This window comes from Phasianus colchicus, chromosome 1, assembly GCF_987193195.1.
Source record: "Phasianus colchicus chromosome 1, bPhaCol1.hap1.1, whole genome shotgun sequence".
In the NCBI taxonomy this organism is placed as follows: domain Eukaryota; kingdom Metazoa; phylum Chordata; class Aves; order Galliformes; family Phasianidae; genus Phasianus; species Phasianus colchicus.
The window spans coordinates 66,073,891-66,096,284 of record NC_143436.1 but is presented as its reverse complement, the minus strand read 5'-3'; the positions used below and the strand labels follow the sequence as shown (position 1 = coordinate 66,096,284).

The following is a 22,394-nucleotide window of genomic DNA, read 5'->3' as shown; positions in this document are numbered from 1 at the left end:
GAATGTTCTATCATCTTCAGAATCATTTAATGTGTTTAAAAAACAAACAGGGGATTCTGTATTTCTATTTGAGTAAGTTAAAACAGAAATTGTAGGAACATTTGAAACACTGCGTCTCTCTCAATTTTAAAAAAAGCTGGGAGCTTCTGCAGTTGTGTAAGTGGAACCTTTAGATCTGCAGGAAGCTTTGCATTGGAGAAATCTGCTATTTATAGTCAGTCTTATTTATATGCCATGGATAAGCAAAGTAAGTGGGGTTACCACATAGTATTCAAGATAGGATAGGCTGATTAATGTGGAAAGTGGCACTTTAATTTTAAGAAAGCATAATGAAAAAGTGCTGCTTCTTTAACATGGCTTTCTGTGGTGTATGTTTTGTCTTCTGATATAGTTTCAGAAATATGCATGAAGTCAGGTACTTAATCTCATTATTTATAACTTTTTTTTTTGCATTCTCTTACACAGAAAGTTTTTATAGTCTGGAGAGGGTAAGCAGCTGAGTGATTGTATTTTTTCTTTATTTTCCTGCATTTATTCCAAAAGATTGAAAAGCATGTTTGTGTATGTATGAAAGTCCACAAACTAAACTATGTTAACTGCTGACCAGATTAAGGACAATCTACTTGGCTAAGTGAAGCAGAATCAAGCTGCTGCCACCTTGAACATCAATCAGAACAATTACTATACGTGTCTTATTTTTTCCCTGCATGCTGACTTTGTCTCCAACCTTCTCAAATGAAACCAATTTCATTTACTTAGGGAAGACTTCAGCTTCACAGCATTTGCTACAATATCCTACCTGAAGATAGGACCAAAAGCAGGTCTGCTGAAAAATGAGGCACACATCATCACAATACAAGGGACAACCAGCAAGAAAAGCATTTACAGGGTATTTATATCTGTACTTTACATAGAGTTTATTTTAAGAGGTTGGCATCTGTTCAATTTATTTAAAATGCTATCATCTCTTTTGTATGAGAACACTAGAAAAGAAGAAAATAGTTATAATTTTAATAGGATTGTTTATGACTTACAGAACAAACCATCTGAGTCTTCAAATTCAGAAGGAAGCAGTGAAAATGCTCAGACGGTTTCAAAGACTACCCAAGATTCAGTGGTGAAGAAGTCGCAAGAACGTAAGCGGCATAACTGTGGAACTAACTTAAAAGCAAAGAAGCCTAAGCTTCAAGCAGGGGGAGATGACCAACCTGTAGTTCTTGACTGAGTAACACAAACTGCATTTAGGATCTCATTATGTTTACTTCTCCATGGACAGTCCAGCATGTAAGCTCAGTTTGTATTTTAGTAACAGTTTTTTATTGATTTTTTTTTTTTAATAATTTAAGTTATAGGGAACCAAGTATCCTTAAAATCCTCAAATCTAGCAAAAATCTTCTGGTCAAGAGAAAAATGCTTGATATCCAATAACGGGTGTGTATCTTACAATACAGCAACAGCTATAATATGTAAGTATTTATCATGTTGCCTTTCTTAACTCTTTAGAAAATGTAGCTCATAGTAACTACTGTAGTAAACGTTGCAGAATCACACACGTTGGAAGGGGACTTCCAGCTTGTCCAATGCAACTTCACTGCTCAAAATCAGTTCTCTAAGAACAGTACTCTGGGCTACGTCTTACTGAGTTTCATTTCTCCCCAAGGATGGAGGTATCACAATCCTTCTCAGCACTTGTTCTGGTGTTTTACTAACTCACAAAAACAACAAATAAAAAACAAAGATGGAAATTTCTTAGAGTTTTTCTTTCCTATTGTGACTTGTCTCTTGCCTCATGTCCTACCTCTTCCTGTGCTCAAGCTGGGCCTCATTGCTTCTGTGCTCTACCATGAGATAGTTAAAGGCAGCAGCAAGATGACAACACTCCCATGCCATCTAGCCTTTTTCTCTTCTTAATGTGGAACAAATCTAATTATCTCCCAAGCTACGAGAAAGCTTAGAAGCATTTTGCTGGACTCAGTATATTGCATCAGTTTCTTTTACAAGAGTCTAAAAATGAACCCAGAACTCTAGCTTTCATATCAAAAGGATTGTACTGCTCCTCTTTATTCTGCAGCTACTGTTTAAGAACTACACCCTGTATTTATTGGAAGATTACTGCCTTGTTTCAAAGTTTTAAAAGCTTCAGTGAACAGGTAACCTAGAATGTTCACTTAGAGATAATGACTGAAAAGTAGAATCATAGAATCCAGAATTGTTTGAGTTGGAAGGGACCCTTTAAAGTAGTTCAACTCCCCTGCAATGAACAGAGATGCTCCAGCTCAGTCAAGTTGCTCAGAGTCTGTTCCAGCCTGACCCTGAATGTCTCCAGGGCAAGGACATCCACCACCTCTCTAAACAACCTGTTGAGTCCCTCACCACTGTAATTGTGTGGAGAAAAAAAAAAGCTTCATTTTATCTAATCTAAATCCCCTCTTTTAGTTTGAAACCATTTCCCCTTGTCCTATTCCAACAGACCTTGCTAAAGAGCGTCCCCTTTATTCTTATAATCCCCTTTTAGAGGCCTTTCAGTGTCAGTCTCCCCCAAGCCTTCTCTTCTCCAGGCTGAATAGCCCCATCTCTTTCTGCCTCACCTCACAGGGGAGGGGTTCCATCCCTTTGATTATTTTTGTGGCCCCTTCCTGGACAAACCCCTACAGGTCTATGTTTCTTCTGTAATGAGATCTTCACATCTGGACACAGTACTCCAGCTGAGGTCTCACCAGTGCAGGGGGGCAGGATTGCTTCCCTCACCCTGCTGGCCATGATTCTTATGATGCAGCCCAGGATACAGCTGGCTTTCTGGGCTGTAAGGGCACATTGCTAGCTCATGCCCATCTCACCATCTGCCAGAGCCCCAAGTTTCTATCCTCACACCACCCAGCTTGTACTGGTGGCAGAGGTTACCACAACTCAGGTGCAACAGCTTATAATTGGATTTGTTGAACCTCAAAAAAGATTACCTGGGCCTACTGCTTGAGTTTCTCAGAATGGCATCCCATCCCTCAGGCATATCAACTGTACCCCACAGCTTGGTGTCATCTACAAACTTGCTGAGGGTGCACTCGATGCCCCTGTTGATGACACTGAGAAGATGTTAAAAAGAAGCCTCAGCACAGATCCCTGCAGGACACCACTCATCTCCATCTATCTGGACATTGAGCCACTGACCACCACGCTCTAGGTACAATTTCAGAACCAGTTCCTCACCCATCAAATAGTCCATCTATCAAATTCTTTCCAAGTTGAAAGATGTTTTGGAGGACCTTGTCAAAAGCCTTACTACAGCCCAGACAGATGACACCAGATGACTCGTCCATTGACTCAGTTATGCCATCAGAAAAAGCCATAAGGGTGGTCAGGCAGGACCTACCCTTAGTGAAGCCATGCTAATTATCCTATATAATCTCCATCTCCTCCATGTGCCTTCACATGGTTTCCAGGAAGATCTGTTCCATGATCTTCCCTGGGACAGAGGTGAAGCTAACAGGTGGTATTTCCCTGGGTCATCCTTTCTTCTCCCCTTCTTAAAAATGGGTGTGACATTGCCTTTTTTTCAGACACCTGGAGGACTTCACCTGAGCAAGTAAATAAGTAAACGCTATGCTCCCACAAGGTTGTAAACCTTGGCACTCAGCTTTTTTCAAGTGAAATTTAGTCCTTTCTTTCAATAAAGGTTCTAGATTTCCCCCTTCTCCTAAACTAGAACATAAATGTACACTGACCTAATGTATGTAGGGTGCTCCAAAAGTAATGCCTACTGTTTATTTTCATACAAATCATGATAGATACAAACAGCACACTAACACTGTTTGATAATGCGAATTCTCAGTTACAAAACACTATTTTTCAACATAGTCCCCACAATTAGCTATTCATTTTTTCCAGCACTGAACAAGAGCCTGAATGCCATTCTTGTGAAGAATTGCACCAGCCCTTGTGACCTGCTGTTGCCACTGCTGAAATGCACCACCCACCACCTCCCTGTGTTCACAGCCCTGTTTGGTCTCTGTAGACATTCAGAAAGCATCAATGGATGTCAATGGATACCAATTTTTTTTCCACATGGTGGAATTCAGTGACACACCTTGGCTTCACATGCACTTCCATGTCAGATGCTTCCATCTGCTGCTATCTGTCGCACTGGAACAAAATGTAACAGAATACTGGGGGGAAGGTTCAACTTCTACTACCATACCACCAATATCTGTCTCTGACATCATAGGCCAATATACAGAAAGCCTTACTTTTACAGCAGACCTCTACACTGACTCGCTAATATCAGGATTACAAATTGCTGCTGGATAAATTCGATAACCAGAATATTACTTCAATCAACTCTTTTGAGACTGAACTCAACCTAGAGCCAAATGACCATTCTCCTCTTACCTGTATTTAAGGAAACCTACAGCAGCTGGCCTTTCACAAGCTTTTATGCCTTAGGCTGAACCATGCTTACAGCTTTGATCACAAATTTCTGTTTTTCTGCTGGTTTCAATTGCAAGTGGTCTCCATACAGGTACGTTGTTGCCACCAGCAATATCTGGTTTGAAAAACAACATTCAGCTTAACTTCTCATTTAGAGCTGTTTCCTTATAAAGCTAGTCATAGCATTTGCAATCTCTTTCTTACCAAACAAACCCTATCCTTAAACTGTTATCAGTGAACGCTTTGCCACCTACTTAGTAAAATTAGCTGAAAATAAAGATGTGCAGCTTCCTAACAAATTATTTAAATCTATTTCACCAAAGCCTCATGGAGGAGCTGCTGTTAAACAAAACATTCTTGCTATACTACTATTTACATCTGACTAATTGCCATAAATTTGGGGAAGGTTCATTTTCATACACTAAGTGAAGATGAGGAAAGTAATACTCCTTTCCAAACAAGAAGCAAAACCTGTAGCTTAGCATTGTTTCACAGACATGAAATAGCTCTTGAAGAAAAAAAACTGATGCTGTTTAGCACAGACAAGTGTTGGGGTATGTTAAGAGCTTCAGTTATTTCTGCAGAGGTGGGCTTACTACAAGCCTTCTTTCCTTTTCTACTTTCCTCAGTCCTGAATGATGCGTATTTATATAGCAATCTTCTGAATTTGATTATTTCAAGTGTGTCAATATTGTTCTATTTGCTTAACTCTACCTTCTTTGTTATATATTTGAGTGCAAGGAAGCTTTTTTCTTTTCAAGCCTAACTTCGCCATAACATGGGAATGCAATGACCTGTATGACCCTCCTGGCTCAACTGTGGCATTCTGTTATGGGTCACGATCTCTCCTCAGCAATCCCTATGGACTTGAGGAAATTTTCAGCTACAGGATCTTTTTGCTTCCCTCACAGAGGAGCTGAAGAATATATGTATTTCTACTGCACATACAGTTAAATATAGAAAGAGTTGGCTTCCTTAGATGCACATGTACACCAGTATTTTCAGAAAAATGTAACTGTGCTACCACAGGGGGAAAGACACAGCTACTACTGACTACAAGAGCTAGTTAGGCACGTAGCTGTTTGAATACTTGATCTGCTACATTTTTGTAGGCACTCAGCTGTGTATCAACTTAAAATTCCACACACAAAAGATACCCTGTATTATTCAAATAAAGCTCTTCACCTTTATTTTTTCTGATAGAATTCCGTGACTGAAAGCTTAGAGTTTTCATGCATCAATTAATTAAAAGCTTTGCCAAAAATAGAATTAATTCATTTAATTAAACAGTCATTCTCTTCAAAATAATTAGAGTGGTTTTCTGGGAGAAGTCCCAGTATGTAATGCCAACTTTGTACAAAGAAACACTACCAGATTAACCCTAAATAGTAACTCTCAACTGCAGATCAAAATCAAGTATGAAACAATTTGTGTCCATGAATGATGCTATAGAATACAAAGACAATATTAAGAAATAGCTTAAATAGTTGGATTTTATCACTAGGAAATGAGGCACTTGGTGTAATTATTATTACTAGTAAGAAAGAAAGTAACATGTGCAAACCTGTGCGTATGTATCATGACAACTACAGCGTGCCTTACATAACTAAACATATATCCAGTATTATGACTCAAGACTTACATTTAAAATAACTTAAATAAAAAAATATATCTTAAAACATACTATTAAGTTGCAAAAAGGGGGCTTATTATTAGTTATCAGAAGTCAAATTTGAATTTCTTACCTCCAAAAATTTCTTCTTGGAACGAACATGCATGACTGTAAGCAAGGAGAGGGCAGAAAGTAGAGAGGACAAAGAACCTCCTGAACGACTTCTTTATCTGACTGCAACAGTTGTCTGCTTGAACCCCATCAGCATAATAGAAATTACACAGAAGTGTAAGAAAAATCTTTAAAACACACAGTAAAACAACTAGTATTGAGACTGCAAAACTTCCAGTATCAGCTTTGTGCATAGGGCCACACTCTTTCCAGCAGTCAGAATGGCACCCAGTACCATCTACCTAATGAACTACATCCAGCAGTCTGCTCCACAGATCTGATAAGATCTCTGCAGGTGACAGCCACCAGTGGTGTTGTGCCAACCCTTCCTTGGAGCGGCTTCACATTGCTCCTGTTGAAAATCACACAGGATGGCATCAGTTCAGCTTTACCACAATAGCTGAAACAAACATAAAGCATCCAGTTTATTCTGTATGTGCAAACTACACTGCAGATGGCAAGAGCTCTAAGTGCCAGCTTGAAAGTGATGGTGCTGTTAGCTGGAACAGACTTAGAACCTGAGCCAAGTACTTGAAGTTATTAGCAGCAGAAGGATGCAAGTGGAATGGATTGTAGAACATTACACATGGTTCTTCCCCCAGTAGGAAGGCACTGGATTTAAAACGTATTATGTAGTGCTTTATTTATGTTCTTTCCAACAGTGAAGACCACCCTGAACTGAATGCAGTGCTATCTTAATAGCACAGCAAAGCCTGCTTTTTGGGAATGCAATAGCCCTGCTTCCATATTCTCATCTAATCTAGATCAAATCACTGCTAACATTAATCAATTTGCTTTTGCTGCTGCATTTCTACACAGATTAAGCTTATTTGCCTTTCACTAATTTGACAACATCAACTCAAAGATCTTAATAAAGAATTGCACTTCTCCCTGTTTTCTGGTAAACCCCAGAAGACATTTCATAAGACATCAGTCAGTATTAAAACTGTATACAAAATAGAAATTGGTTTTCATTCAATCAAAATAATCTTCTATATCAATATCTGGATTCAGGAGATCTTCACCATAAGCTGAAAGGTCCATTTGATTTAAAATCAAGTTCTCAAAAGTTTCTTCTAAGTCTGTTTCACCGATCAACACTGCTCCCATCATTCGTCCATTCTGCATCACCACTTTAACATACTCTTGTCCCTTGGTACATCTCAGCATTAGTTCATGGTCTAAACCCAAGCCTTGAGCATTGAATTTTCCCAAAACCACCACCTAGCAGAAGAAAAAAGAAAAACGATTCATAAGAACATTGCAGTGGCTTCTAGTGTTTTCACCATTAACATTCTAAGCTTCAAAAGAAAAATGTAAACAGGGATTTGCCCCTAGAGTAAAAAGAAAATCCGCCTCCCGTTGGGTCTGGGAGCCACAGTGTAATTAAAAACCTTCACCTTGAAATATGACAAGCTAAAAGCAATATGAGCTAATTCCCCTGCTGAATTGTATTGAATTTCTTCATGAACAGAATCTTAATGAAATAAAACGGATACCTTTGTCCCTTTCAGTTTCAGCATTCAGCCAGCATGAACAGAGAAAATCTAAACTAATTATACAGAGAACACTGTTTCATCAATATTAAAGTATCTGTTCAGCATTAGCAATTGAATATAAACAAGCAATGTGTGTTACTCAGTAATTGAAAACAGATAGAGTATACTTACCTTGTAATTGAAGAATTTTGTTACATGAGCAAACAATTCAAAGCAGAAATCCTGATCAACAGACTCTCCTGAAGAGTCTGCTGCCATGCATTTTGCTGCATACCATCCCATCTGCCTAGCCTGAGTCCACAGTCTCATCTGAAAACAAAAAGGTACACAATACGTGTCAGCGTGCGATGAAAGCATACCGTGTATTTTCTTCATAGTCAAAAAGATGAACAGCTTGGCTTTCAGCCACACAGATAAAGTTATCTGTTATCAGCACGCCTACAGTTATCTACTAACTCAATGGTTTCCTGTTCAGTAACACTTTTCCTCACATCTAAGTAACTGTGTATTTTACTTTGTCGATTACCACTGAGCACACAACTGTACCGTTTGTTTTACCTGATGCCACACAGGGCTGGGTTCCCACGCCGCCGTGCAGATATCCCCAGCTGCATAGATATCTGGCAGGGATGTGTGCATGTGTTTATCTACTTTAAGGCCTCCATCTTCACCTATAGCAAACTAAGGATTTGCATAGATCAGCACAGAAGAATAACAGTAATTTGAACAGAGTAATTTCTTTTATCCATCTTAGGTGGCCACCTCATTTGCTACTTTTTCATGGCAGACTCTCCTTTAAAATTTCTGCTTAATCATTTGAAGACAGCGATTAATACTCATCAAGATGCTATTCTGGACTCCATTTAACAACAGAGAAAAGCTAATTCAGTGTAAACAACTTATGGCTATTCACTCTCATCACTCAATTAGAGAATGATTAAAAGGCAGAAACACATTCAAACATCCCAATCTTAAGGCAACTTTGTTTTTAAGGGAATAAAACAGATTTCCCTGAAGAGTGTCAGAACAAAATACTTTTTGCAATCACTTACACATACAAAATTACCATGCCATATTATAATGCAACCCAACCCCCTGCTGAACTTATCTTGAATCTTGTCAAACCCTTCAAATGAGCAATAACAAAGTTAGCAAAAGTAGAATTTCTTAGCAACCCACGCTTTCTTCTCACTATGTTTAAGAACAGATCAGTACTGCATTTCAGAATTCAGCATACTGGCCTTATTTTGAAATGCTGTACATCAATATTTCACATCAAGAGAAGCATAAAGCATTTGAAAGAACTCATCTTCCTGTACAAATAAAGGAGGAAAAAAACCCACCAAAACCAAACAGCTCAAACTTTGAAGTAAATCGGTAAATACTTACATTATTGCTATCAAGAAATGGTTTCACATTTGGCACAACTCCAGTTGCACTGACAATGAAATTGCATCCATAAATTTTTCCATTAGTTAATTCCACATATACAGGCCACAGAACTGAAAAAGGGGAAAAATTTGCCCTGAGAATATAACCAACAGAAGATATTTTAATAATGTCTTATTATAGGATGTGAAATGAAAAGAAAATAATTTGAGATATCTGGTTGATTAGATAGGAAAAAATATTTTCCAAATATATAGATTACCTATAAAACCTTTTCATTTCATTTGGGACCAAAAAAAATGAGATCTGGAGCTGAGCCAGTCACACTAGCAGCTTTCTCTGAATTCTCCTGAATCAAATCCTTTATCAAACCACAGGAACAAATATTTTACACACAATATTTAGGTGACTCTGTTGAAAAATAAGTCTGTTTCATAGCATTTTGTAATGTAAATATAGCCCAATAAACCTCAACTCCTACAAATGGGGCACTCAAGGCCAGGCTGGATGAGGCTTTGAGCAACCTGGTCTAGAGGGAGGTGTCCCTGACTATAGCAGGGGGTTAGAACAAGGTGATCTTAAAGGTCCCTTCCAACCCAAACCATTCTATGGTTCTACGAAAACTGCTAGAACACCATTCAATTTAGAGAAATAAAGCTCTGTTCTTTCAAATCTGCATTTTCTTTAGAACAAAGCATTCAAGCTCAAACATGCTCCAACATGCTTTCCTAATCAGCACTGGCACCACTTTTTTTTCTTGGTCACACCTACCTTCCTCTGGTTCTACATTCTTCTCCTTCTTAGGAAAAGCCAAGGAAATCTGTTGCAGTTGTATAAATTCTTGCTGTGAGTGTATTTTCTTCACTTCACATAGTATTTCAATATGTATTTTATGAGAAAACTAAGGAAAGATTGTCAAAATTTTTAATTAATTAGCAATATTATAGCAAATAATAGACTTTCATTCAAAGGTGTTACTAAACAAAAAAATAATCACCATATATCCCATCCCATCACATGGCATATTAGCCAGCCAGACCACAGCCTGAACAGGTGACTAATCTGTTACCTTGGGAATGCAAGTAATCTGCCTCTACCTTCTGCATGTAGCTAGAAGAAATGTGTTTGTGAGAAACTGCTGTGCAGCTGTAAAGGTCTCCTTGCCTTCTGTTCATTCTGATACACAGTGCTTTATTGTCTCCTGCTATTATATATATGGCCACAGTACTAAGGGAGTTAAGTGACCAGTAGCAGCCTGCTGGTGAGATGTTATCTGCTGGAGTAACTCCAGGGCAGACACTCTATCGGCCAGCCGTCCCCCATTGATGTCAGTACCTCTATTAAATAGATGAATATTAGCTTGCCTCTGCATACTTTATTCAGGATCAGAAAGCCTTACACAGAAGTACTGGTGCTTTTGCATTACAAGAGGGAAATACAAAACTTAATAAAACAGAAAGAAAATTCTCTGTTACAATCAAAAGGTCACAGTGGAAGGGCGATATAGGAGTGTCGTAACAAAGGGACTGGTGTAAATGGAATGGTGTTACAAAGAAAAGGAAAGGTGCTCACCTATCTCTGAAGATCTAGGATCACAGGGAAAACTCCACAAGGGAGGAATCTTTAAGAAGAGATCCTCCCCCAGTCAGCCCTTACATGGGGTCTCAGAGAGGTGCAGCCAGGCTCCACCCCTTCCAGTCACACAGGTGAATTGCTTTCACCTGTGCTCCCAGGGCTGACCCAGTCCTTTCTCCAGGTGATCAACCAGTGGTTCAGACTATGACATAACAGTTACCTTACACTGTCTTGCAGAATTTTAAGTCCTTCCACTTTCTATCATAATTTATGATAAAGATAATAACCCTATACCTCTGTACAAGTTATACTGTCCTATTTTTCACATAGGAAAATATATCTAAAGCAGCTAGAAGTAAGAAAGTGGAGGTATTACTGCTTCTGTTTAATGCTAGGATTGATACCAGTCCTGGAGAGATGTGCAAACCATCATTTATATTTCAATCTGAATAGGAAATTGATGAAACCATGTCAGTGGATCTGATTTGCCACCTTCTTCTTGTAAAAGAAAACAATTTGATTTCTGTTAACACATTTTTCTCTGTAATTCTGATAAGTGAACCAGTTCAAACACATTTCATTTTTCTCATCCTAATAATCCCAAAAGTTACATTTCATCACCATAAGTTCTGTAATGCTATCACCATAAAACAACAATTAAACAAATGCAAACAAAAACACAAACATACCTCTTTGGTTCCTCTCAGCTGTAGGCCTTCATGCCAGTCAGGGCCCAAAGCACTGCCCAGTTTGTCAGATGCTCCTGTGGCCCTTTCTTTCTTCTCGCTTTCTGATGACAGAGAGATGGAGAATATCAGATTTAGCACACATACTACACTGCCTGCAGAATTCAGACCAACGTTTATGAATCAAGAGAAATATGATCTGGTTACAAAAAGAGGGGGAGAAACATGTAACAAACAAGGTAAGGTAAGGCAAAGTCCCAAACATCATTAATTTGCAGACAAATCATAGAACCATAGAATGGCCTGTGTTGAAAAGGACCACAATGATCATCTTGTTTCAACCCCCTGCTATGTGCAGGGTCACCAACCACCAGACCAGGCTGCCCAGAGCCACATCCAGCCTGGCCTTGAATGCCTCCAGGGATGGGGCATCCACAGCCTCCTTGGGCAACCTGTTCCACTGCGTCACCACCCTCTGTGTGAAAAACTTCCTCCCAATATCTAAATAATACCTAAATCACAACCAAACAAGTATTTATCAACTTTCAGTGTTATGCCTTTTATTACTGCACTTGCCTCTGAAACAACCATGCCACTGCTAGGCATCAGCATGGGCTCTTAAGAGCTAGACAGACTGCAATAGCTTATAATAGTACACCATACTTATAGCCTGATAAATTAACTATTTTCAGGGCTATTTTTAATATTAAATGCTGCTGAAGTGCTAGGGGACTGAAACACAATACCTTCCATTGCATATTTGGTTCTTTTACATTCAATTGGAGTCTCTTGTTTTTCAGCAGTCAGTTTTGGAATAAGAAATTCAGCTGCTCCTGCATCAAAAAAAGTGTTTCCAATGGCTTTGTCTTTGATAGCCCAGATTACTTCACAGCCTTCAATTTCATACCTGTGGGCATTTAAACAATGGATAAAATCAGAGAGTACTCAAAAAAGGATCTATAACTCTCAGTAACTCAACAAGAAGTCTGCAAAGTTCTATTCCAGAAGCTAGAAATAAGGAACAAGACTTCTAAACCTATCAAATTCACTACAGCTTTTATATATTTACATGAGGAAGCCACAAAAGAAAGAAGACACACCTTTCTTCTTTTACTTTCTCATGACTACAAGCTCAACTGTTGTTATGGCAGGAGTAAAAAAGGTAGATCAAGTTTGTAGTAATAATGCTTAGTATTTCCTGTTTCTCGCAATGAAAAAAAAGCAGTCATTTTGTCCAAACTGCCCACTGCTGACAACTGGTATTTGGAACTGTTCCTGTCCATCAAAGATGCTATCAGATGGAACACAGACTGGAATGCAGAGGACAATTTACAGAACCATAGCATCATGTAGGTTGGAAAACCTTCAAGATCATCAAGTCCAACCAGCATCAAGTTTGTCTCTGTCCAAAACCAGTTCCCTACAATGCAAAGGAAGACTACATAATTGTATAATACAAATGGTTTCACAGTCTATCAGACTGTATGACCACACAGCTCAGTATCTTCCTTATAACAAAAGCCATATCAGACAGTTCAGAAGCTCTACTAACTTAAATCACGCTGGCTGCAATAACAGCTGTTCCATTGTTATGTCTCCTATCTCTAGAAGGTAGAGAAGTTTTGTAACATAATTATCACTGTTAATAGCATAAACAGAAACCTGTTGGTGCCAAATTAGAAAAATGCTGTATATTCTTCATATAAAACAAAGTCAAAGCTTCTCATATTTTCTGAATTTTGTTTGACAATACCCTTCACTATGTGGTGAAAAACAATTCTTAAGGCATTTAGTAGAAAAACCAATTAAGAGCTATAATTTTATAAGTCAACCTTCTTACAAACTAACGCACACAAGATTGTAGCATCAAACTATTAAAGATTTTATCTGCATATGTAAATTTATAACTTAGTTGTTGACTTACACTAATTCAAGTGCAATCCCACCATTACCAACCACTACTATTCTCTCAGCTCGAGCCAAATTCTTCTGAAAAGCCTGTGTCAGAAAAGAAAACAATTGAAGGAATACTGATAAAATATATCCTTTCCGATACTTTCAGTGGTTTTAGTTTCATTTTCTCAAACTACTGATAAACTTATGCTAAGAAACTGTTAAAGAAGCCAATGAAACCCATGAAGTTCTATCACATTAAGGGATGAAATTATTTCTGCAGCATTATAAGTCTCAAGCTGAGCAAGGAGAAAGTAATTACATTTAAGCCAAACCGAACCCATAATAGAATCCACAAAAACTTAATGTCCCAGAGACCATTAGCATTGTATTATCTCTTAATCAAATTTTATCACAGTCTGTATAATTTTCGAGGTAATCTTTGCAACATTAAGAGAGCAAAGATACAGACATTTAGGAAAGTAACAATTCCTGATTAGAATTCAGGAACAAAATAAACGATCTGTAGAAAATCTGAGAAACGATTTTTATTTGCTCCCATAAATCTTTAGAAAGAAATAAGTCTCCAAATCCAATCTTAGTGGTGAGAGAAATAAAAGAAATACAAGCCAATACAACTTCTATTTTTAGTTCTCTTCTTCATTTTGTAACCTCAGGTAAAGTTTTAATATCCAAAACAAATAGCAACACACAAAAACATCTTGTAGTCCACATCCTGGATTACAATAGTAATTCTTTTCTGTACAACCAAAAGAAGTCCACCCACTGTTGCTTCTCAGTATGAAGCAGCCCTTCACACAATGTACTGGATGCACCTTTTCAGGAAAGTTCCTACTTCCTGGCTGCCTGGTTGGCTTCTGCCCAGAGGGCAAAAGAACACCTTTCTTTCTGGACTCTTATGTTACAAACACAATGTATGAACCATTTATAATCTTAACAGATTTAGTCACTAATTATTTAATGTTTCTGAAGGCTTTTTCTGCTACTGAAAACATTGTATTTGAGGACATAAAATAATAAACAGCATTTGATGTTCCTCTATTTCACCCTGCAACCATTTTTAGCAACTCCCATCAGAAAGATGATTATATTACACACATACAAGTCCAAAGTGCATTTACCTGTGCGCTGTCAGTATCCCGAATTCCTAATACATATGGGTTTCCTTCAAAAATTAATTTAGGTTTTGCTCCAGCACACAGGCAAAGTTTCTCATACGTATATTCTCTCCCATCTTCAGTGAAAATTTTCTGTTAAAAATTAAGAGGAAAAAAGAAATAACTTATTAACTAATATGGAGACATATAAAACAACACTGGATTCTTTTTCTCTTGATGTCACAGTATTTTGCAGGTATTAAAAGGTTGCACTGGCTTCTTAAAAACAAGCAAGCTTTCCCTTTCTCATTAGGAGGTATTTCATTTGTGCTATGCTCACCATAGATTTACAGGTCTAAATATGTGATATGGTATAACTGATGAAATGGAACACTTACACTTAAAACAGATGAAATCTAAATATTACCTCTTGGTGGCACCCTGTACTTACCATCTGTGTTGAAAGAATCAGTTTTCTATCTGTTAGTGTCCCCCCACCCCAACAACAGATGTAGACCTGTGCACTACTCTATATTAGCAATTAAGAATCCCATTCATAACACTTCTAGATAGTAGTAAGGTAAGAGCAAAACACTGTTCAATCCAGACCTTTTATTAGGAAACAATAAGTATGGCTTTATGACACCAACACATGTTTGGGTCTTTTATGATTTTTAATAGATGAATAATTACACACACAATTGGAGACTGACACTAAACTCTTTGATTTCTCCTACCTTCAGTAACTGCAGACTTGTATTAACTAGGTGCTACCCAGAATAAAGTTTAGAAAGATTGCAAATTTAGTTCTTTGCTGAAGACAAAGGGTAGGTGCTAAACAAGCTACATCACTCTGCAACAAAGCCACATTAAATTTAAAGTACTGTTTGATGCTTTCCAAACTAGAAGCCAAATAGTTTACAGTGGTTTCACACAAAGGGAGGTTTTAAAGATTTTCAGATAACAGAGGAAAAAGATCCTTCAAAATCCATATACATGAGCTACTGGAATCCACTTAGACTAAACTAAAACCATGTAGTGGTGAAGCTACAAGTCAACAGTTTGGGTCGAAATATAAGCAGCCTTATAATCTAATTGAAGTCACAGCTCTGCAACTTAAAATGAGCACATGAATTTCTGATAATCATTGAGTTATAATAAAGCAAGCACATCAAGCTGACTTGGACAGTAAAGAGGATATGTATGTACTGTACATTGCTCCTGCTTGCAACATTTCTTTTGTTAAAAAGAACAAAGGAAAGGTAGAAATGCTGCTTCTTTTGAGAATTAGTTTTTTATACATCATAAAGTTGTTAAAATTTTGGCCTTTGTAGCAACAAGTTGTAATTCAGGAATCACAAAGACACACAGTTACGGGTTACAGAACTTTTCTGACACCTACACTGATAAACTACATAGATTTAATTGACTGTTTTCCCTCCTGTTCCAACCAGGTATTCAATGCCACAAATCCAAGGTATCGAAAATATAAATCAAAAGGGCATAGTTTGTTGATTAACAACTAAATTTTGATCTATAATCCTTTAACAAGCAGCCACAGTCTACTAGAACACCACTATAAATAACTGATTAAGTGAAAGAGTTTATAATGCGATGAAAAGTACAGTGATAATAGCAGGCTGACAGTCTTCAGCTGCAGCAAATGAGGACAAACTCAAATGCAGCAATTGTAGACACAAAAACAAAGGAAAAAAGCTGCTTATCTTTGGGATGCCTCAAGCAGGCAGGGATCTCCAGTAAGAGACCCTTACTTTCACTTCCAACCCTTAAATGAGGTCTGGGAAGGGATGGATCCTGGCTCCACCTCTTCCAGTCACTCAGGTGCACTGCATATACCTGAGCTCCCCTGGGTTGGCCCTGCCTTCCCACCAGGTGCTCAAACACGGGTTCAGGCTGTGACTTTACATTTCTACTACAGAGATGTTCTTTTGTAATTTTTAGTAAATTATGTTTTAATAACCAGAATGTTGCTGAACAGAATTTCATGCCAAAATTATTCAACGGTTTCTCAGATTTTTGTTTTTTTTTTTACCTCCAAAAACATGTGTAAGTTAAAAAGAGAAAACATTATCTTACATGCTCATCACTTTTCAACTGTTTTACAGCAGAGTGGATAACTTTAATATTGGGATATCGTTGTTCTAATAGAGAACTTGGTTGCTCTTCTACATCAAATTCCTCAAGTGTTTTTGAGACCTGGAAGAAGCAGAAAGAGATTTAAAAATATGAATAATCTATCCATTTTAATTTCTGAATTAAAAAAAAAAAAAAGTATTAAGTAAATTTCTAATAAAGAAGTCACAATATAAAGCCCATATTGTCTTGAATCATGTTACTGTGTCACTGCCAAAAGTATGTTTTTATGTATGAAAAGCTTTTGTGCATGTCCTTGGTAAAAGATCAAAGTAATACAGCAAATTGTATTTCTAAAGCTATTTACCCTGATTAACTGCTATAATGTTTTATTTCCTATATATATAATACTAGACTTAGCAACATTGCATTTTTAATCTACTGGATGTGTTTCTAAGACCCTGTTGACCTGTTTGGTAAAACTCTCACATAGTAACTCAGTGATGTTACATGGTCCCCCATACAAGCATCTTTCTTAAGTACCCTGGATGAAGAATGCTTTGTTCAAAATAGCACAGAGAATCATTCATTCTAGACAAAAGGCCATCTATGCTTTTCCCCTCTTAAAAAATAAGTACCCAGTGACATTTTCTTCTAACATTTAGCAGTTCAACCTCATGTTGCAGGTACTTGGTCCTTATGTCAGGAAAAGTGCTTACTTTTGTCCAACAAAAAGCAAGGTGTGTAAGGTGAATGTTTATGCAAAACAGATTCAAGATCTCCTCAGAACATTTATTCAGCAGCACATATGTAGTCACTATCAGATATTTCAGAGACTAGTGAAAAAACAAACAAACAAACAACTTGGAAAACACCCAAGTAAGTTACGTTGAACTGAGGTTTGTTCCAGAAGGAAACAGCTGCATAGGAACCTTCAGGCCTTCTACTTTGTAGGGTATTCAAACAGTCTGGTGCACAGCTAGGAACTGGACACCTCTGCAATTCAAAGAGAACTTAAGGTATACATGTCCAAAACTTAGATGCTGCTGCCTTCAAACACTGTTTAGTTATTCCCTTACTCTTCACTTGCCAAAACTTCTGCTGATATGCATTACAGACTTCACTTCTCTGCAATATGTAAATGTCTGTCCTGGATACCCACGACCACCAGGGTCAGCATTCTGAAACTCAGAATCATAGAATGGTTTGGGTTGGAAGGAACCTTTAAGATCATCTGGTTCCAATCCCCTGCTATAGGCAGGGACACTTCCCTCTAGACCAGGTTGCTCAAAGCCCCATCCAGCCAGGCCTTTAACATTTCCTGGGAGAGGGCATTCACAACCACAGTGTGTAACTTGTTCCAGTCTCTCCACCTTCATAGTAAATAATTTTTTCCTAATATCTAATCTAAATCTACTCTCTTCCATTTTAAAGTCATTTTCCCTCATCCTGTTGCTACATGCCCTTATAAAAGGTCCCTCCCCAGCTTTCTATAGGCCCCCTTCATGTAATGAAAGGCTGCTATAAAGTGTCTCAGAGCCTTCTCTTTTCCAGGCTGAAAAGCCCCAGCTCTCTCAGCCTGTCCTTATAAGGGAAGTACTCCAGCCCTCTGATCATCCTCACAGCCCTCCTCTAAACCCGCTCTGACAGCTTTATGTTCTTTTTGTGTTGGAGGTCCCAGAACTGGACACAGTACTTCAGGTGGGGTCTCATGAGAGCAGAGTAGACGGGCAGAATCCCCTCCCTCAAGCAGCAGATCACTCTTCTTTTGATGCAACCCAGGATAAGGTTGGCCTTCTGGGCTGCAAGCACACATTCATGTTGAATCTTTCATCAACTGACACTCCCACATCCTTCGCCCCAGGGCTGCTCTTAAGCCATTCTCTGCCCAATCTGTATCTGTGTTTGAGATTCATTAGTTGGGTGTTACCTTGCATTCTCACAAAGAGCCCTCAGATGCTGGCAGCAAGTTACAGCTACTAAAAGCAAAAACTTTTGTTTAAATCTCTGTGCCTTATTTTCCACCTTCAGAAATTTGAATATAAACATTAATACATCAGGAAAATGATGATTTTGATCTGATTCTGAGACCTGCAGACCTAAAAGGATTAAAACCTTTTTTTTACTAGTCCTAAGATATACCTGTGCTATGATACATTTGTATTATGTACCGTTTCTCAGAAAAACAGTGATGAACACAAATACAAGCAGAAGGCTGGTAACTTTCCCCGAGTAGTAAAACCCAACTTCCTATGGACTAGTTGAAGTGGCTTGCAGCTTTGCATCCTGAATTCTGGGCAATCCAAGCACAACTCTTCCCATGACTGACTGTAAAATCTATTCCCAAATGGCAGGAAAAGGAGCTGTGCCTTGTAAGGTCTGAGTACCTCTGGCTAATGAACCTACAAGCCAGAAATCTGAACTCGAGTATGGAATTATTTTATTTTTAAAAGTAGCAGCAAAGAATCACCAGTTACTGGAAGATGAAATTGAGCACTGTTTCACAGAAGGATATTCCTTTTCTGTTACATGTCAGAAGCCTGATTCTGCCTGAGATTCTAACATACTACTACTATAAAAACGGTGGGGAATCTGAGATCCACTAGCAAGACTAAATTTCTTAAATAATTTATTCCAAAGATATCATTTTGGAGTTTAAGATGGAGCATTCCCATTAGCAAAGTAGTGAAATGATGCTTCACTAGAAATGTATTAAACGCTTAAATCATGTAAATACCCAATTTAATCTTTGGTCATTTACTAATATTGTGAGTATATTCATTGAGTACTTAGTAATGATTATGAATCATTTATGAATCACTACAAAATAACACACAGTCATAATCACTTTCAAGATTAGACTCTAAAGTTATCTGTACAAATACAGACTTCTGAAGATGTCTTAATGTAACATAAATTAAAGCTTTCCTACCTGTTTGAAATTTGTTACAGCTTTTATAACTGGAGAAGCTGTCACTAAAAAAATGTCTTCTGACGGGAAGTCCATGGCCAGCTTGTAAAGAAAGAGAAAATATGATGAGCAAGTAGTCACCAACAGAATTTGAATTAAACACTATAAAATTACTGGAGTAAAGTAACATATGTTACTATATTACATAAATCTGGATCAGGTAAAGACTCTTTCAAGGCTATAGAAGAATAATACAGGAAATAACTGAAATTAATCAAATTGGGAAAGCCAAGACTTATGTCATACAAATTTAACAACTGCAGCCACTGTAAGAAAGACTACTCAAAAGAACATCTTCACAGTATTCTAAAGGCTGGCTGTTGGAAGACTCTGATCACACAATTTATGGAGATTCCCTGCATTTTTGTTACAATTTTTAACAGACTTCATTTTGACAGAGGAAATACTGATTCCTATTGGTTAATTTAAATGTAATTTAGTAAACTGATAAGTGAATCATCTTCCGAATGCTGTTAAGCAGTACAAGATTCTTACAGGCTGCAAGCAACTGAAGAATTTCCACCTTAAGTGCTGCATTGCTCAGCCACAGTAGAACCCAGGTTCCTTATCAGCAGTAACCTACAGATGAACAAGATGGTTGTAAAAACCACCAGGAAGCATGTTCTGTCTTATACATGAGCAACTGAGCATTTATGATGGTACTTCAGATGGGAAGAACCTGAAGGTCAAAGTACCAAGACTTTGTTGCTGGTTTAAGGGAGATCCACATAGCCACACTTGTGGCATAAAGTACAAATGCATTTAATGAGAATATATGAAAAATGTCATGTAATACACACTTTATAGCATGACTCCCTAATATGTATGTCATACCCATTGTAGCTGTATGCTTTATGTTGACAGAAGAGAAGAATGGTTGACATGTTCATGCAACAGAGCAGCACAGTGTGCCCCTGCAGCTGCTCCCAGGTGTACCTTATAAAGTCTCCAAAAACTACAGAATGCCATAGAAAGCATGGGATCAGGTAATAACCATCAGATGTATTTAAGACTTTTTTACACCAACATCACATACTTTGTACCACTTACACACACTCTAATGTTTATTCCTCTCTTTTTATTAAGACTGAATGGTTTGAAATGTTCGTTCAGTCCTCTTGAGGTTGTTCCACTCCTTTATCTTTTTAAGTACTAGAAATCTGCCACATAAGATATTAAGTTCATCCAAACATATGGACATGGGTGTAAAGAAAAACACAAACCTGAAAATGACAAACCTGAAAGAAACATTGCAACTAAATAGGGAAGGTTGAAATTAGGTTGAAACATGAAACATTTCATGACATAGAAAATAAATTTAACCTTAAAAAAGAAAAAAGAAAAAAGGTATTCAGTCAGGTTGTTTTAAATGTACTTGAAAATTACCTGACTGTGCATTTTTTTTAAGTTAGAGCTGAAGCAATGGTTGCTCTCGGAGAGCAGCTTGAGAAGCCCAAAGTACATACCCAAAATGCAGTATGGTGGACAAGGTGTTTATTCCAGGGAATTCTACCCTTAGTCTCAAGACCGAGAAAGACTGTATTCAATGTTCCTGATTTATTATTTCATGCATGCCAGCAGCTACACATGTAGAGCACAGCACAGAAACTCCTCCAGAACACAAGGCTGTTTTTGATGGGGTTAATGAATACACTAATATGGCTATGAAGGTGCTGCTCTCTGAAAAGACCCTTTCCAGACATGTACACAAAACACTGTACATGAGGATGGAATTACACGTGGCACTCAGTGAAAACTTGCACTAAATCTTAACCCTTGCAATACTGCCTGGAAGGAGGACATTGTCCTAAAAGTCTGTATGAGAAAGCATCAGGGTTGTAGCTTCTTCACTGTCAGAGGGATGGAGTACAGGCTGCCCAGAGAGGCCGTGGAGTGTCCTTCTCTGGAGATATTCAACACCTGTCTGGGTGCCTACCTGTGCAACCTGCTGTGGAGATGAGTTTTAGCACAGGGTTGCACCTGATGATCTCTAGAGATCCCTTCCAACCCCTGCAACTCCGTGATTCCGTGAATTAAAACACATGCTATTGGACTGCTAATACTCATTCCAACTGTGTTTCCGGTGCTGCTGGGAAATAGAATCACAGAACGGTTTGTGTTGGAAAGGACCTCAAAGATCATCAAGTTCCATCTCCTTGCTGCGGGAAGAATGAGAAAAAGCAGCGAGTCTCAGTCAGTGTGTAAGAACCTGATCGGGAAACACGTATCAATGAAAAAGAGGCACTCGCTGTGAGATGTGGAAGAAAATATCAGGAAATTTTGATCTCTTTTAAAGCAATCTTAAAGATCATAAACGTTAATTGTGAAACGGGGCCATAGCAGCTACATATAGTTCTATTTCAGGCAGATAGTCTCCTGGAATATAACACGGACTCAAATCCCCTCTCGGCGCTGACCGCAAGGAACGCACGGCCCGCCAGCCGGCGGGGGGCGCGCATGCGCCCGGCGGGCAGCGGCCTCACAGCCCGTACCTTCTCGGCGCAGGTAACTCCGGCGATGCCTCCGCCCACCACCACAAAGCGGCTCCGCGCGACACCGGAGGCTGCCGCCATTTTCCCGCCTCTCCCGAGAGCGCCAGGGAGGGGGAAAAGCTCTGCCGCTTCCTCGCCCAGACACGGAAGGCAGCGGCGGCGGCGGCGGCGGCGGCGGCGGCGCTCTGCCTACGGTGTGCGATGGCACCCAAACTTCCTCAGGTGGCGCAGCTCGGCTCTGGCTTCCGCTTTTGTCCGGGTTCTGAAGGACTTTGTCAGCGGATCATAGAGAGTAGAGGGCAATTAAGACAAAGAGTAAAAAACAAAACAAACGAACAAACACCCAAGCCTCTCTTCATTTCTTAACCAGAAAGCAGGAAGATGAAAGTGTGAGAATTTCTTTTCAAAGTCTCACATTTTTGTTGGTAACTGTCAGAGAGAGGTTGAATGGGATAAAGTCATTAATTTAGGA

At 38.6% G+C, this 22,394-nt stretch overlaps 2 protein-coding genes across 4 annotated transcripts in view; one reads left to right on the top strand and one right to left on the bottom strand.

Annotated features, from left to right (window-relative positions):
• Positions 1–1,745, top strand: part of RECQL (RecQ like helicase) — a 19,175-nt gene extending 17,430 nt beyond the window's left edge. For both annotated transcript variants that reach the window (XM_031597787.2, XM_031597786.2), the window contains exons 14-15: positions 760–889; positions 1,037–1,745. In XM_031597787.2, coding sequence (XP_031453647.2) covers positions 760–889; positions 1,037–1,225 — 319 coding nt within the window. In that variant the 3' untranslated portion in view covers positions 1,226–1,745. The remainder of the gene's footprint in view (positions 1–759; positions 890–1,036) is intronic.
• PYROXD1 (pyridine nucleotide-disulphide oxidoreductase domain 1) lies at positions 1,726–22,394 on the bottom strand. Of its 2 annotated transcripts, none has more exons than XM_031597790.2 (12): positions 21,923–22,394; positions 19,392–19,472; positions 16,463–16,582; positions 14,390–14,518; positions 13,279–13,352; positions 12,101–12,261; positions 11,358–11,458; positions 9,865–9,994; positions 9,094–9,206; positions 8,263–8,385; positions 7,876–8,013; positions 1,726–7,429 (listed from the first exon to the last, which is right to left on the bottom strand). In XM_031597790.2, exons 1-12 carry the CDS (start codon positions 22,001–22,003, stop codon positions 7,181–7,183), a joined length of 1,500 nt encoding a protein of 499 aa, XP_031453650.1. In that variant the 5' UTR covers positions 22,004–22,394; the 3' UTR covers positions 1,726–7,180. The 2 variants fall into 2 exon arrangements, with proteins under 2 accessions (XP_031453650.1, XP_090002234.1); XM_090146108.1 differs by lacking the exon at positions 21,923–22,394 and adding an exon at positions 20,897–21,848.

What these genes read in the sequence shown, in the direction of transcription:
- PYROXD1 (XM_031597790.2), bottom strand. Translation starts at nt 22,003, where the DNA reads ATGGCGGCAGCCTCCGGTGTCGCGCGGAGCCGCTTTGTGGTGGTGGGC. An exon ending in AGTTGAAAAGTGATGAGCAT is followed by an intron (nt 14,519 to 16,462) that starts GTAAGATAATGT and finishes AATTTTTAACAG; the next exon opens with AAAATTTTCACTGAAGATGG. An exon ending in CCAGCCCTGTGTGGCATCAG is followed by an intron (nt 8,014 to 8,262) that starts GTAAAACAAACG and finishes TTTTGTTTTCAG; the next exon opens with ATGAGACTGTGGACTCAGGC.